This window comes from Thalassophryne amazonica, chromosome 1 (genome assembly GCF_902500255.1).
Source record: "Thalassophryne amazonica chromosome 1, fThaAma1.1, whole genome shotgun sequence".
In the NCBI taxonomy this organism is placed as follows: Eukaryota; Metazoa; Chordata; class Actinopteri; order Batrachoidiformes; family Batrachoididae; genus Thalassophryne; species Thalassophryne amazonica.
This window is the reverse complement of record NC_047103.1, coordinates 23,385,639-23,403,433: the sequence shown is the minus strand read 5'-3', so window position 1 is coordinate 23,403,433 and position 17,795 is coordinate 23,385,639. Positions and strand designations below refer to the sequence as shown.

Genomic DNA, 17,795 nt, shown 5'->3' with positions numbered 1-17,795 from the left:
ATTTTGTAATGAAAGAACGTGCGGGCAGAGTCGCATGTCGGCCGGACCCGACCGCGGGGGGTCGCGACAGGAAAACACACCTCCGTTGAAACCTTAACGGGCAAGTTGGAACATGCCCAAGCTGTTAAAACAATTTCTCAGTTACTCACTTGTTGAAAGCCATCAAAAGCCGCCTGAATTTTACAAATGGTTTTCAACACGGAGGTGTTTCTCCTGTCGCGGCGCACGCAGATTCGCCGAGTCGTCACGGGAAACGACTCTTGCGAATTTGCGCGCACGTCTTTCATTAAAAAATGTCCTTAAACAGTGAAATGTCCGCATAAAGTCCTCATGCCGGCCTCTTCCGAATCTTCTCTGTTCTCTCACGACGTCCTGGGTGAATTAAGCCTTAAATTAGGATGTTTTCAGGTCGAAACAGGCCGATGACGGCGCCTGGAAGCGCTGCGTGACGTCCCGCTCCGTGGAAAGTCCTTACAGGCGACAGAAACACCCCATAATCTCTCATCAGCCGTTAAACTTTTCACCGAAAACCTGCTAAATTTCTCGAATAGTGTCCACTCGGATATTCCTCACAGGTCCAGAAAAAACTTTGATAAAGCAACGCGCGCCATCTCGAGCAGCGTGTGAAACAAAGGAATTCAGCCGAGAGGGCGGGACCACATCTCACTCAAGACCTGCCCACAGGGAAATGACGTCACCGACACGCGTGAAAAAACCCACACATGCGCACGAGGGTTCAAGCATGATTGGTGTAATCGCACGTCATTCAAATCCATATAGTTAAAAAAAAATAATAAAAGTGTCGGTTTCTTATCTAATAGACCTCGTATTTGCTTTTGGGGCCAGCCACAAGTGGTCATTCAAGGAACTTCAGGTTTCAGCCCTTCCTCATTGGCTTCATTTTTCAACACTGGACTTTGCTGCTTGGTTTGAGTGGACATATGCTTTAGGATTAGTATAGGAAGCAGAAGCTAAAGCAGCTGTAATACAGCGGCAGTAGGCCAGAGACAAAAAAAACTTATCAGCGTGGACAACAGCTGAGCACTTTCCCTCTGCCTCTACTGAAATAGAGCCCCAGAGCACTGAGAAATATTTGACTTCAGCGTCTATTATAAAGTAAATGGCTTCAAGGCGAAGTGCTTAGTTGACTGCGTGCTCCATCAAGGCGTCTGAGGATGCAAAACAAATAAGTGTCCAACAACAATAGAATCAAAGATAATCCCAGCTAATCCCACGGAGTCCGAATCCACAGAGGTTTACAGATTCACCGCTGCATGAAAGAGGGCATTCCGATCCCCTGCAGAATTTAATCTATTACACAATATCTCTGTGAGGCTTCAGATGCTGTTGCACACTTTGAAGTCATGAAGTGTGGCTGTGCATTCCTGTGTGTTTACATGCACACATAGTCCCTTTTGTTTGGCCTGCCAGGACGTGATCGGTAGGTGATTATCCACATTTGTGTCTGTCTTTGCGGGTCTGTGTTGTTTTTTTTTTTTTTTTTTTTTGCAGAGAGCTGCAGCATCCAAGTGTTTGGACTCTTGTGTGAATCAGCTGGTGATTGCTGTGTCTGGACACAACAATGCAGTTCACTGAGCCCTGCCTTTCCACACATCTTTACGGCGTAGGACAAAAGCGTGAGGGAGTGTGAGCATCCTGTAATCTGGTGATTGAGTAACACGGAGGAGAGGGCGGGAGAAAGAGACAAAGGGGGGGAGAGAGAGAGAGCAGCACACAGGGAGGTAAAGATGGGATGAATAGAGTGGACAACTGACTGCGGCAGCATCCGGCACACACCAATGGCATGTGGCTATTTCAAGCCACGATTTAAAAAACCTCCGGAGATTGTAATTATTCTGTCTGGTCTTTTTAATAGTTAGACAGCCTTCAAGAGCTCATATTTTTAAAACTGGCACCCCAACAAAAGGATAAGTGCAACACAAGTATGACATTACATACAGTGAGTGAAATTGAGCCAAATATTTCTGATATACAGGAGGCATTAAAGTTACAATATAGATAGGTTTGAATACTGTTCTCAATGAGGATTTAACCCTAAACACAACAAACCCCGCCAACAGGTTTGAAAGCTACAGTCCCTCGTGGTGAGGTTGCAACCTGCCATTCCAGGTCACCATTTCGTTTCCCTTCAGGTCTTCACTTCTTTAACAGATATGAGATTTTCAAATTTCAAAGAGTCTTTGAACTAATCACGTGCACCGAAATGCTTCCATGGCAACAAATAACAAAAATATCAGAAGAGCAGGGCTGGTATGATTTCAATAAGCTGATTAAAATCATGATTTAAATCGCTGTAAAAAAATAAATAAATCAAAAAAAAAATCATTGATTTTTTTTTTTAGAAATCAGTACTTAAAACATTACTGAAATATGAAATCAATACCATTAATTATTGACACTTGTACACGTTGTATGTGCACCTTTATGTTTTAACATGTCAATAAAGATGATAAATACTGATATTATTTGCAGTCTCATTTAGAAGAGTGAAATAAATAAAAATTAAAAAAGTCTATTTAAATCAATAAAAGTTGATTTAAATTGGAAAAATAAAAATCATGGCTTTTTTCTAAAAGGTCATGATTGTTAATTTTTTCGACTTAGATGAATAAAACTCGATTTCAATTTTTAAACAAATAAAATTCATGACTTTTTACAAAAAAAGTAAAAAAAAAAAAAATTAACTAGCCCTGCAAAATAGTGAGGTCTCAAAGTCATATTATTATACAAGTTTCATTTCAAATCTTACCAAAAATAAACCATCTGCTCTGCCCAGATTCTGTTAAAACTACATTTCTCTGTTCCTCACTGCAAATGTGAAGTCTTGAATGACTTGGTGGAGACCAAGAGTCATGTGACAAAGAGATAGTAGATTTCAACTTCTGTGGGGGGGGGGAAAAAAAAAAATAAAAAAAAATAAAAAAAAATCACAGCATTTTAACTGAGCATTTTTTTTACATTGTGTCATACTGCACAAAAGACATTTTTGAGTACTGTGTACGTCGAGTGAAAATTGTGTGCTCTTTTCATTGCAGGTGCAATGGAAACTCAATACAAAGCGAATATAAATGTGACAAGAGTGAAAAAAATTCTTAGGGTCACGTGTCTAATGACATTTTTTTTCAGAAGTGAAAGTTTCACTGCAGCATGAATCCCATCTTTCAAAACAAATACATCATGAACAGTGGGGGGGTTACATGTGCAAGTCCACACCGGAGTATAAAATGCACTTATTTTCTATACATACGAGGTCTATTAGAAAGTATCCGACCTTATTATTTTAAAAAAAAAACCATATGGATTTGAATCACGTGTGATTGCGTCAGACAAGCTTGAACCCTCGCGCGCATGCGTGAGTTTTTTCATGCCTGTCGGTTTGCGTCATTCGCCTGTGAGCAGCTTTGAGTGAGGTGTGGTCCACCCTGTCTACGGATTTTATTGCGAATAAATGTCTGAACGATTTGGAGCTTTGCTGCATCAATTTTTTTCCAGAAACTGTGAGAGACCTCCAGGTGACACCGTTCGAAAAATTAATATGGCTTTCAGGGACGATGTTATGGGATTAAACAGATTAAGGAGTGTTACTGCTGCTTTAAGGACGGCCCACAACTGCTGACAGCGCGGCGCGCTCCCAGCCCCCATCGACAGGCTCACACCCCGCTGAAACAACCAGATCATTTCCAACGTGAAGGCTTTGTTGATCCGGGACCTCGTCTGACTTTCACAAAAAGGCAGAAGATGTGGACATCAGCACTTTTTCAGTACATTCCACTGTTACAGGAGTTTTTTTCATGGAAAGAAAAGCGGAGGGACGCGCCACGGAGTCGTTCATTACGCGGGACAAAACCACCTCGGTGTTGATCTCACAGGACGGCTTTCAGGTGGATTTCAGACGGATTCCGGTTGCTTTCCAGTCGTGTGAATATCCGATTGTGATTGTGCATGAGCTGGACATGCCAGAACATGTCCCGTGAGGCTTCATCACGGCGTTGCTTTGCGCCGAGCGGCTGCACCGCGACGCGCGGTGGAGCCGCTTCTCTTTCCATGACAAAAACTCCTGTAACAGTGAAATGTGCCGTTCATTTTTAAATTGGACGCCGTCTTGATCCGGTATGTCATCTGACTAGGACAGGAATTGTGAAAAGATGTGGACATCAGCACTTTTTCGGCACATTTACACAGACGTGCGGAGGAGTTCCGCGCGTCACAGTTTCTGGAAAAAAAATGATGCAGCAAAGCTCCAAATCGTTCAGACATTTATTCGCAATAAAAATCCGCCGAGAGGGTGGACCACACCTCACTCAAAGCCTGCTCACAGGCGAATGACGCAACCGACAGGCATGAAAAAACTCACGCATGCGCACGAGGGTTCAAGGTTGTCTGACGCAATCACATGATTCAAATCCATATGGTTTTTTAAAAAAAATAAGGTCGGATACTTTTCTAATAGACCTCGTATTTCACAAGAATTCAAGAAAAAACATTTTGTAACAATCTTGAAAGACTATTCAATCATATACTAGTCTGAAAAAACGTAGGCTAAATATCCTAATGTGTTTCTTGTTTCTACTTTACTGAGAAAAAATACCAGTGATTTTTAGATACTGTTACACCACAATTTTTTTACATGCAAGTCGCAGGAACTGTCCTGCAACCTATTTATATAACATACATACAAACCTCATAATGAAGCACATTTAATGTGTTTAGGGTAAGATGGTCCAACCACAGAGGTCTTCATCCATTATTTAAAAAGTAACAGACATAAGCATTGGTTCAGCAGGTCCAAAATGTCTCTAGCATGCCCTAGCGGCTGGTTGTTAGACAGGTCATGTAACCCTGCCTGCAATATGGAAGTTAGCAAGACGCTGAACATAATTAATTAATTAATTAAACTCATACCTAAAATAACCTCCATTTCAATTTATTTTTGTACCCTTTGCGCCAAGTACCACTTTTTTGTACAGTGAACCGACTTGATTATTCCATTCTTGGGCAGTAGCTAAGAGGAGGTATAACGTTGGTAAAGAAGTCCTTCAGAGCCGAATTCAGATCAGCAGGACAAGAAACAAAGGGACTGCAGAGAGGTTTGCACAGAATAACTCAGACAACCAACAGCACTGCAACAACTGTTAGTCCATTATGTAATTTGAGTATAAAATCCGAACAGAATAAAACAGTGAACGAGGCGTAGGTGTCACCACCCACCACCAGAGGCTTTTGGCAAAGCAGAGTGAGTTCTAACAGTTTGTTCCGATCCTCTCTGGCATGGACAGACCTCGCGTTTGTTTTACACTTAATCCTGACTGTCATTTTCTTTAAGTACAGGCTGTGAGCACCAACACTGATGATGATGAAACTCTGTCAAAACCGTGCACAAGGTTCCACAACCACGGAAACATCTGAAAAACACTTAATTTTACTGCAAATACCATCACTAAGAACGTGTCAAGCAACGCTTTCCTGTTCTGTTTTCATTATTAATTATCTAGTGAAAGATTCTCTGTGACAGCCTGACAATAAGGAGATGCTCTGCCACTGCAAACACCAACAGCACCTTAATGATTCAGAAAATCAGGTACAGTAATTTATTCTGAGTTGGAGTAATCCTACAGAAGAGTCGCATAAATACGATAAATTAATTGAAGACCCCAGACAGGGGAAAAAAAATAAAATAAAATTCTAGCTTGAAATTTAGTTTGCAATTGCGCATCAAAGGGTTGTTTCCAAAAATAATACAGAATGATTTAGAATTAAACTACTGTCACAATTATTCATACAACATCAGACAAGGAAAACATTTGACTTTGTTTTTGGATCAAGCCAGTGACTTTTTAAATCTGGGTTAAAACAGACAAACAAAAAGCCCTGCATACTTCATCAACATGCATCTGGGAGGAAAACATTTGCACCAATAACATTCATCACTACAACCAAGTCAGCAAGTACACACAATGAGTGTGGCTGCCGAAACGTCAAACGTTCTTTATCCTTTAAGGTGGTCAAAATCAGGACCACCGCCTCTTTTAAACCGTCTCACCCAGGAATGAGGAAACTGACAGAAACCTTAAGGGCAACATCTATCCTGCATTCCTTTCCAGCACTATTTGTGCACGTCTGCCAAAATGAAGGCAAAGTGCTGATGAATTGGAACTAGGGGGCGGTATATCTACATAGACAGTGTAACACACCGTTTTTACTCTCACGTTGCTGTAAGTACGGTGCTTCTGGTCAATGCAAAAAAATAATAAATAAAATAAAAAATAAGGCGTCCTTCCAACGGGTAATGGCACATTTCTCTGGTGCACAAAGAGTTTGAACTGCAACAATATGAAACATTCAAAAACAGACAATTTCAGATGCTACACCAACAGGCTGAAAACTCCTACTTCTTCTACGAGGTCTATTAGAAAAGTATCCGACTTATTATTTTTTTTCAAAAACCATATGGATTTGAATCACGTGTGATACATCAGACATGCTTGAACCCTCGTGGGCATGCGAGAGGTTTTTTTCATGCCTGCGGTTACGTCATTCGCCTGTGGGCAGTCTTTGAGTGAGGAGTCGCCCACCCTCTCGTCGATTTTTCATTGTTTAGGAATGGCTCAGAGACTGCTGCTTTGTTTGATCAAAATTTTTTCAAAACTGTAAGGCACAACTGAGTGGACACCATTCGATGAATTCAGCTGCTTTTCGGTAAAAATTTTAATGGCTGATGAGAGATTTTGGTCTGGTAGTGTCGCCGTAAGGACGGCCCACGGCGCCTGACAGCGATCTGCGCTTCAAGGCGGCAGCGTCTCGCCATTTCAAGTTGAAAACTTACACCCTTACACCGACAGAAACACCCCATAATCTCTCATCAGCCGTTAAACTTTTCACTGAAAACCAGCTTAATTTCTCGAATGGTGTCCACTCGGATATTCCTCACAGGTCCAGAAAAAAGTCTGATAAAGCAATGCGCGCCATCTCGAGCAGCGTGTGAAACAAAGGAATTCAGCCGAGAGGGCGGGACCACATCTCACTCAAGGCCTACCCACAGGGAAATGACGTCACCGATGCGTGAAAAAACTCACGCATGCGCACGAGGGTTCAAGCATGATTGGTGTAATCGCATGTCAATCAAATCCATATAGTTTGTTTTTTTTATAAAACTGCCGGTTAGTTTGATAAGATACCTCGTACACTGCAATTTCTGGTACTGTGTGCAGCGTTGCCCCCAGTGGTGATCTGTAAAGGTAAGCAGACAGCGGCTGTGTGCGTTGGCATACACGTTATCAATATGCAGCAGCTCAGTAGTAAAAAATTAGGCCTAATTTTGTAGAAGGAAATCCTATACAATGGGGGGGATAAAAACAAAAATGAAAATGCCAGAAAGTTTTGGCAAGAAATTAGACAATCTTGTATGCAATTATGTTGCCAAGCCACAAAAAGCTTGAGCAGGGCCTGAATTGAGATTGCTATCAAGACAGATAACATTCAACTGTCAACAAGAGACGATTGATCACAAAGCTGCCCCCTGGAGGCTCAACTTCATAATCATCCAGCTTCATACAAAGCACATGGACAGTTGTGTGAACAATGACACTTGTGATGCATACTGTGTGTCACATCATGGAGAGGAACTGAAGGAGGAACTCTGGTGTCTAACTTCAGGTGTCCACCTTAAAATGATCTACGAATGAGGATTTTTTTGTTTTGTTTTGTTTAACTACCTCACACATCTGGAGCTGGAAGAGGCGGCGTTCCTTCTCCATCTCCTCAGCGATCTCAGCCCCGGTGATCTCAGTGCGAATCATCCCGTGCTGCTTGGCGTGCTCCCGCTTCTCCTTCTCTATCTTTGTACTGACACAGCAGGGAGGAAAAAGTCAGTTCTGTCTTTGACCTTGTCCAGGACTGGCTCAGTTTGTGTTAGACAAAGTGCACTGCACAACAACTTTTACGAAACTCTTGGAGGTTTGCACTTCATCACCAATGATTGTTCCAATATTCAGCACATTGTAAAGAGTATTGGAATGGTTTCACCCAATTTCAGTTTTGGCTGACATTTTCCTATTTGGATTTCCTTCCCAACAATAATCTGTACATTTTGTACGGCATGTCTTTTCTCAAGCGGTAGAACCCTCCCAGAGGTGTACACCCCCATGCAAAGATTCTGCTCCGCCCCGCCCCCACGCCCCAACCGTAAATTATCTACTCACAACTTGGCTTCATAGTCTTTCCAGGCTTTGTCAAAGGGCTTCTTTATGTCCTGCAAAAACACAGAAGGACCATCAGCAGCAAGCTACAAAAGGGTCGCCATGGGGACAAAGTTATTCATAGAGTTGGATCACTACCAAAGGTCTGGCGAGTGCCAAACAACTGACCACACCCTTACTTATGCCCTGGGTTCATGACCCAGTTTCATGACAGTTGCGTCAAGCACGGGCGCTGTTTACTCCTGCGAGTTTTACAGTGTGATTGTTTCAATGGTGTTCATCTCCCCCACGTCTCTAGCAGCTCTGTCATTCACACATGCAGTGACCGTGGGAGGTGAATGGCCAATTATGGTGACGATCGAGGCATTTCTGTGCCATAACCCACTGCTGAGCCAGGAGGGGCCAGGAAAACAAAGCAAAAGGTAGAGAAAGAGTTCTACAGAAAACCTTACCCCTTTCACGCCTTTTAAATCGCCCTTCAGGAGCGAGTCCAAGGTGAAGATCACATTGTGGCTGAGGCTCTGGAGCTAAAAGGGGGCAAAAGAGAGAAGCAACACTGGGAGTTTAATTTGCCTGACGTCATTAAACAACATCAACTAAGCAAAACCTGCAGTGCCACAGTGAAAACAAGAACAATATATTGGATAAGGCTGCAGTGTGCTCCCCTAATGTATTGGGGGAGCGCCCCCCCCCCCCAATTAAAAAAAAAAAATTCGACTCACCCACATACGTGATTGGTGTGCCGCTGTGAAGTTTGCAACTAAGTTCACCGCGGCACACCAAGCGTGCAGAATGCATCTTTAACACATTGCTTTCATGAAAAGATGCACTGAATTCAAACGCTGTGCTGTCGGGTCAAATTCCAAGATGTAATAATACGCTGCATTTTCTCCTGAATGGAGCTGGACCAAGCACACAGTCAGTTACAGGGTACCACACAGGGCTTGCAGTGTGTTGACTGCTCTTGCTTGCCTCTACTGGTGGTTGGCTCTCACTGCGGTATTGTATCACTTCATGTTCCGGAGCACAGTGGTGTTTTGCTGTATCTGTTAGCTGTTTAATCTGCGCAGTTAGATTGATCTAGTTAACTAGATAACGATTTGTTTCACAGTGTAATCTTCACGTGCCTTAACTAAAGCACTCCCTCTGCTGAATCACCTCTAAATTATTTACACATTATTCACTTCGTGTGTTTTTAGGAATCCCGCTAGCTTAGTGCAGCTACTAGCTCTTAGCCGGTTTAGCATGGTGGCTTCTCCTGTCTCTCCCGCACTTTTCTGCTCTGGGTGTGAAATGTTTAGTTATTCCTCGGCCTCCTTTAGCAGTAATGGTACTTGTAATAAGTGTAGCTTATTCGTAGCTTTGGAGGCCAGGCTGGGCGAATTGGAGACTCGGCTCCGCACCTTGGAAAATCCTACAGCTAGCCAGGCCCCTGTAGTCGGTGCGGACCAAGGTAGCTTAGCCGCCGTTAGTTCCCTTCCAGCAGATCCCGAGCAGCCGGGAAAGCAGGCCGACTGGGTGACTGTGAGAAGGAAGCGTAGCCCTAAACAGAAGCCCCGTGTACACCGCCAAACCGTTCACATTTCTAACCGTTTTTCCCCACTCGGCGACACACCCACCGAGGATCAAACTCTGGTTATTGGCGACTCTGTTTTGAGAAATGTGAAGTTAGCTGGCTAAGGCTAAGCATAAATTTGTTAAGATTGTAATTCACGTCGGCAGTAATGACACCCGGTTACGCCAATCGGAGGTCACTAAAATTAACATTGAATCGGTGTGTAACTTTGCAAAACAATGTCGGACTCTGTAGTTTTCTCTGGGCCCCTCCCCAATCGGACCGGGAGTGACATGTTTAGCCGCATGTTCTCTTTGAATTGCTGGCTGTCTGAGTGGTGTCCAAAAAATTAGGTGGGCTTCATAGATAATTGGCAAAGCTTCTGGGGAAAACCTGGTCTTGTTAGGAGAGATGGCATCCATCCCACTTTGGATGGAGCAGCTCTCATTTCTAGAAATCTGGCCAATTTTCTTAAATCCTCCAAACCGTGACTATCCAGGGTTGGGACCAGGAAGCAGAGTTGTAGTCTTACACACCTCTCTGCAGCTTCTCTCCCCCTGCCATCCCCTCATTACCCCACACTAACTGCCAGAACGCTCGTAGCACGGGCCGAGGCAGAAGATTAGCAGCAATCTTCCATTCCATCTTATTAATTAATCAAAAACCCAGACAGAGCTTTCATTTGAAAGCTTGACTCTTAGTCTTGTCCACCCAAATTGGAAGTCCCAAAAACCAGTTTTATTTGTTATTATCTATCGTCCACCTGGTCGTTACTGTGAGTTTCTCTGTGAATTTTCAGACCTTTTGTCTGACTTAGTGCTTGGTCAGATAAGATAATTATAGTGGGCGATTTTAACATCCACACAGATGCTGAGAATGACAGCCTCAACACTGCATTTAATCTATTATTAGACTCAACTGGCTTTGCTCAAAATGTAAATGAGTCCACCCACCACTTTAATCTCTTAGATCTTGTTCTGACTTATGGTATGGAAATTGAAGACTTAACAGTATTCCCTGAAAACTCCCTTCTGTCTGATCATTTCTTAATAACATTTACATTTACTCTGATGGACTACCCAGCAGTGGGGAATAAGTTTCATTACACTAGAAGTCATTCAACTCAGCCACATGGGGTGTGCAGCCAATACATTCTGAGTGCTGGTCCCAAGCCCGGATAAATGAGGAGGGTTGCGTCAGGAAGGGCATCCGGCATAAAACAAGCCAACCCAACTATGCAGACTCAGAATCGAATTCTCATACCGGATCGGTCGCAGCCCGGATTAACAACGTCCGCCACTGGTGCTATTGCCCAACAGGGTGCCGGTGGAAATCGGGCTACTGCTGGGCGAAGATGACGAAGAAGAGGAGGAAAACGTTGCCACGAACAGCGGGAGAAGAAGAAAACTAGAAGGGTGGAAATGAGAGTGGAGACTTTGAATGTTGGTAGTATGACTAGTAAAGGGAGAGAGCTGGCTGATATGATGGAGAGGAGAAAGGTAGACATATTGTGTGTGCAAGAGACCAAGTAGAAGGGAAGTAAGAGCAGGAGCATCGGCGGTGGGTACAAGTTGTTGTACCATGGTGAGGACAGGAAGAGAAATGGTGTTGGGGTCATTTTAAAGGAAGAGTATGTTAAAAGTGTGTTGGAGGTTAAGCGAGTGTCTGACAGGGTGATGAGTGTGAAGTTGGAAATTGAAGGGGTGATGATGAATATCATCAGTGCATATGCCCCACAGGTAGGTTGTGAGATGAAGGAGAAAGAAGATTTCTGGAGTGTGTTAGATGAGGTGGTGGAGAGTGTGCCCAAGCATGAAAGAGTGGTGATAGGAGCAGACTTCAATGGGCATGTTGGTGAAGGGAACAGAGGTGATGAGGAAGTAATGGGTAGATATGGTATCAAGGATAGGAATGGGGAAGGACAGATAGTAGTTGATTTTGCAAAAAGGATGGAAATGGCTGGGGTGAATACCTACTATAAGAAAAGGGAGGAGCACAGGGTAACATATAAGAGTGGAGGAAGGTGCACACAGGTGGACTACATTCTTTATAGGAGATGCAAGCTAAAAGAAATCACAGACTGTAAGGTGGTAGCAGGAGAGAGTGTCACTAGACAGCATAGGATGGTTGTTTGTAGGATGACTTTAGAGGTAAAGAAGAAGAAGAGAGCGAGAGCTCAACAAAGGATCAGATGGTGGAAGCTGAAGGAGGAAGACTGTTGTGTGAAATTTAGCGAGCAGGTGAGAGAAGCACTAGTTGGAGGGGAAGCAATTTTGGACATCTGGAAGAGTACTGCAGATGTGGTGAGGGAGACAGCTAGGGCAGTACTGGGTATGACATCTGGACAGTGGAAGGAAGACAAGGAGACTTGGTGGTGGAATGAAGAGGTCCAGGAAAGCATAAGGAGAAAGAGGTTGGCGAAAAAGCTTTGGGATAGTCGGAGAGATGAAGAAAGTAGACAGGAGTACAAGGAGATGCGGCGAAAGGCGAGAAGAGAAGTGGCAAAAGCAAAGGAAAAGGCATAATGCAAGCTGTACAAGAAGTTGAATAGTAAGGAAGGAGAAAAGGACTTGTACCAATTGGCCAGACAAAGGGACAGAGCTGGAAAGGATGTGCAGCAGGTTAGGGTGGTAAAAGATGCACATGGTAATGTGCTGACAAGTGAGGAGTGTGTGCTGAGAAGGTGGAGGGAATATTTTGAAGAGTTGATGAATAAAGAAAATGAGCGAGAGAAAAGGCTGGATGATGTGGTGAGAGTAAATCAGGAAGTACAAGAGATTAGCAAGGAAGAAGTGAGGGCTGCTATGAAGAGGATGAAGAGTGGAAAGGCAGTTGGTCCAGATGACATTCCAATGGAGGCATGGAAATGTCTAGCAGAGATGGCAGTAGAGTTTCTAACCAGATTGTTTAATAAAATCTTGGAAAGTGAGAGGATGCCTGAGGAGTGGAGACGAAGTGTGCTGGTTCCTATTTTCAAGAACAAGGGTGATGTGCAGAGCTGCAGTAACTACAGAGGCATAAAGCTGATCAGCCACAGCATGAAGTTAATCAATCAATCAATCAATCAATTTTATTTATATAGCACCAAATCACAACAAACAGTTGCCCCAAGGCGCTTTATATTGTAAGGCAAGGCCATACAATAATTACGTAAAAACCCCAACGGTCAAAACGACCCCCTGTGAGCAAGCACTTGGCGACAGTGGGAAGGAAAAACTCCCTTTTAACAGGAAGAAACCTCCAGCAGAACCAGGCTCAGGGAGGGGCAGTCTTCTGCTGGGACTGGTTGGGGCTGAGGGAGAGAACCAGGAAAAAGACATGCTGTGGAGGGGAGCAGAGATCAACCACTAATGATTAAATGCAGAGTGGTGCATACAGAGCAAAAAGAGAAAGAAACACTCAGTGCATCATGGGAACCCCCCAGCAGTCTAAGTCTATAGCAGCATAACTAAGGGATGGTTCAGAGTCACATGGTGTCTAACCAGATCCTTACTCTGGATGGCATTACCCTGACCTCTAGTAATACTGTGAGAAATCTTGGGAGTCATTTTTGATCAGGATATGTCATTCAATGCGCATATTAAACAAATATGTAGGACTGCTTTTTTGCATTTGCGCAATATCTCTAAAATTAGAAAGGTCTTGTCTCAGAGTGATGCTGAAAAACTAATTCATGCATTTATTTCCTCTAGGCTGGACTATTGTAATTCATTATTATCAGGTTGTCCTAAAAGTTCCCTGAAAAGCCTTCAGTTAATTCAAAATGCTGCAGCTGGAGTACTGACGGGGACTAGAAGGAGAGAGCATATCTCACCCATATTGGCCTCTCTTCATTGGCTTCCTGTTAATTCTAGAATAGAATTTAAAATTCTTCTTCTTACTTATAAGGTTTTGAATAATCAGGTCCCATCTTATCTTAGGGACCTCATAGTACCATATCACCCCAATAGAGCGCTTCGCTCTCAGACTGCAGGCTTACTTGTAGTTCGTAGGGTTTGTAAGAGTAGAATGGGAGGCAGAGCCTTCAGCTTTCAGGCTCCTCTCCTGTGGAACCAGCTCCCAATTCAGATCAGGGAGACAGACACCCTCTCTACTTTTAAGATTAGGCTTAAAACTTTCCTTTTTGCTAAAGCTTATAGTTAGGGCTGGATCAGGTGACCCTGAACCATCCCTTAGTTATGCTGCTATAGACTTAGACTGCTGGGGGGTTCCCATGATGCACTGAGTGTTTCTTTCTCTTTTTGCTCTGTATGCACCACTCTGCATTTAATCATTAGTGATTGATCTCTGCTCCCCTCCACAGCATGTCTTTTTCCTGGTTCTCTCCCTCAGCCCCAACCAGTCCCAGCAGAAAACTGCCCCTCCCTGAGCCTGGTTCTGCTGGAGGTTTCTTCCTGTTAAAAGGGAGTTTTTCCTTCCCACTGTCGCCAAGTGATTGCTCACAGGGGGTCGTTTTGACCGTTGGGGTTTTTACGTAATTATTATATGGCCTTGCCTTACAATATAAAGCGCCTTGGGGCAACTGTTTGTTGTGATTTGGCGCTATATAAATAAAATTGATTTGATTTGATTTACCTTGTTAATCACGCAACACTTCTGAACCAGTAGGCGAAGAGAAAAAAATAAAAATAGTATTTCTACTTCACAATATTTTAAAAAAATAATTCCCTGTGTTAAAAATATTTGAAGGATATGAATATTATTTTTCAAAGCAATAGAATGCTGCTCATAGTGGACACTGTGGGTTTTTGACTTACTACGTAAAAGTAATACAGTCTGAACATCAGAAATTTAAAAATAAAGTAATTGTGATGGACATATTTGTTTTATTTCTTAAGGCGGTGGTATGGCAGCACATTTGTCATTTTGCAGTTTATAGAAATAAAGAAAAATTCTTCAGTTATAGTTTGTCTGCAGCTCATTCTGTTAAAAAAATTACAAAATTGTATTGTGGACTCTGTGATGAATTGTGAGTTGAGGGGATCCTTACATCCATATCTGTACCTAAGACCACCCCCCTCCCGCCACCTCAAAAGCGATCAACCTAGGGGAAAGACTGGGACACATGATTGATTTCGAACAATTCCATCTGGGAGGAAGCTGTTTTAATCAGTTACTGATCCAGAAGGACACTTTAAGTTGCAAATATGACAAGTGACTGTCCAAGAATAAAATTTCATTTCAGAAAATTTGGGCTTGCAATGAACTATATAAAGATATACCATATATGTATATAAAAGGTGAGAGAGAGTTGCACTGTACATGTCTAAAATTCACAGTTACTAATCACAAATTGATTTTAAAGTAACAGATGCGACTACATTAATACATGGACCCATGAAGTGATCTAAATGTGCTGTAAACCGGTCGATGGCTAAAGTTTAATGTTATGAATTAGCAGAGGTGGGACGAAGTCACCATCAAGTCACTCTCAAGTCATCAATCAGCAAGTCCCAAGTCAAGTCTTAAGTCACTGACTTTAGACTTGACGATTGGTGACTTGAGAATGACTTTGTCCTACCTCTGTGAATTAGTTAAGCTATTACATTGCTACTTCCATGTCTTCAAACTCTTCTAAGAGTTCAAAGGTCAGTGCAAGGCTCTTGCAGAACGAGTTACAGAAATGTTAGCTTTGCCTGTAAAGTGAAAACAAAGATCTACATGCCTGATAGTGTTAGGCGCTATAACGGCTAAATGTACCCATCTAGACTTTACACTTGGGTCGCCATTTGTTAACTGTGTCATACAGGTTCAGAAATGGAAAGTTATACTATGCAGACAGGCTAAAAACATTTGCGTTCTTCTTCTAGGCTTCTTCTGTGCTGTGCGCTACTATATATAGTGCTGCCCCCTAGTGGTCAATATAAGGTGAACAGAGGCAGTGCCAATATGCTGAAAAAAACTTGAAGATCCCTAGTTTTTCATGAAATATATATTAGAAGGTAAGCAAAGTTACTTTTGGTTTATTGTTATAGAATCGCTCCACACGAAAAAGTACTATCTTTGAACTGTATTGTATCATTTTATAAGGGAGCAAATCACACTCCTAATTAGACGTTTTGCTCAGTATATTTTAAAATACCACAATAATGAAGGGGGAATTTTTTACCAATTATTGCAAATCCATTTATGCTGTAACGGACTGAAGAAATCAGCAAACAGTCACTGCATGGCTGCCAAAAATAACAAACATTCAAGTTGGTCAGTTGTGGACTTGGCAAAAGCTTAATGCTTCCAACTGTCCAGGTTGCCTTGGCTATGCTGAGCGGCTCTAACCGTTAGGATCAGCAAGGTAATTTACAAAAGAGCTAAGCATTAAGTCCCTCTTGCCGTAAGCCAACTCCACACAAGCACACAGCAGCAGTCGCGGAAGTAAACAACGCTTAATGGCCGTTAATGTGCTTCTTAAGTGCCGTCTTGCATATGGTCAATGTCAGAATCAATCTTCCACTGGCCAGTTGCCGGTGTGCTCTAACATCCCATCCTGGAAAATGTCAACTTTTCTTTCGCCAACTATAAGCGGAGAATGAGGCGGAAAAGATGCAGTCCTGTAATTACAGAAAAACAACAGCTTTAGGCTGCTTCCATTAGGTGGTGTTGTGGGAGATCATCTGCCTCCATCTTACCCTGTCCTCTGCCATCTTCTGTCATGCCAACCACCTGCATGTCCTCCTCTATCATGTCCATAAACCACTTCTCCTCCTGCCAGGCAGCTCAATCATCAGCATCCTTATACCCCACATCCCTCCAATGCACATGTTCAAACCAACTCGATCTTGCATCTCTCATGTCGATTCCACACCATTCAACCATCACTGTCCCTCTGATGCACTCATTTCTAATTGTGTCCATAATACTAGCTCCCAGGGAAAATTTGCAGCTTCTTTACCTTTGACATCTCCAGGTTTGCCTCCTCTCTTTTTTTGTCAGTGCCACCATACAAAAAACCTCATTTCACTACTGTTTGCTTTCACTCTTATTTTTCTTTACCCATTCCACCCTGACTGCATTCTCTTCTTCGCTTTTTTAACCACACTGTCCATTACTTCAGCCAACCTCACCTTTACCATCTCTACTCCTTGCAATGGCACCATTCTGCCACCCTCCTTCTCATACGCGCACATGTACACTGTTTTCCTGCAATTTCTATTCCTCTTCTCTTCAGTGCTCACCCACACCTCTCCAGGTTTACTTCAACCTAGGGTTGGGCGATATGAGCTAAAATTATTATTGTGGCATAATAATGGTGACGGTACTATATCACAGCAGTACTGGTTTTGCACTGTATGACCTCTTTAATTAATAAGTATCTTATTTAAGCAAGAGTTTCATCTGAACCAAGTTCGGTTTCAAGTCTGCTCCTTCAAAGTTAAAACCTTGATGAAAAACCTCATGATTCAATGATTTTTATAGTTTTGTATGTTTAAAAGGTCTGTTTAATTAATTATCGTTAAGGCTTAAACGAGTTGGTAGCGCACATAAAACAAACAGTTTAACCATTTTCATGACTGGTATGTCTTCGTGTTAAAATGACTTTATAGCAAATTATAATAAAAGTGTTTAACAGGTGTTCTGATTCACCAGACTCTGGTTCTCATCACCGCTGCAGCACTGATCTAAGCTGTGCCGAAATCAGTATTGATCTCCAAATTAATGGATGTTTGATATTATTTTTCATTATTAAATCAGCATTATTTTTCATTGACATCATTAAAAATGTTCTGGTGAGGGTTCTGTACTATTATAGAGGAAAAAACCTGATTTATCATGGCCTTGATGGTTTAGCGCAATCCATATCGTGGTGCACAGCAATGATGACTATTACATAGTTGTACCACTAACCCCTAGTTCAATCTTCTTCATACTCCCACAACAGAACACAATGTCATTTACAAACTTCAGGATTCAAGCCTGATTATCAATCTGCCACTTTGACACTGGACAAACCTCACAGCTATCACACCATCCTCAAGCATATCCTGCACCACCTTCACATACTTGTCTGACACTCCCACCTTCCTCAT

General features: G+C 42.6%; 1 protein-coding gene across 1 annotated transcript in view; it reads right to left on the bottom strand.

Moving 5' to 3' along the window:
- asap1b (ArfGAP with SH3 domain, ankyrin repeat and PH domain 1b) overlaps nt 1-17,795 on the bottom strand; it is a 152,526-nt gene that overhangs the window by 72,103 nt on the left and 62,628 nt on the right. Inside the window, 3 exon segments of the mRNA XM_034167262.1 lie at nt 7,734-7,863; nt 8,220-8,269; nt 8,669-8,743. Coding sequence (XP_034023153.1) covers nt 7,734-7,863; nt 8,220-8,269; nt 8,669-8,743 — 255 coding nt within the window.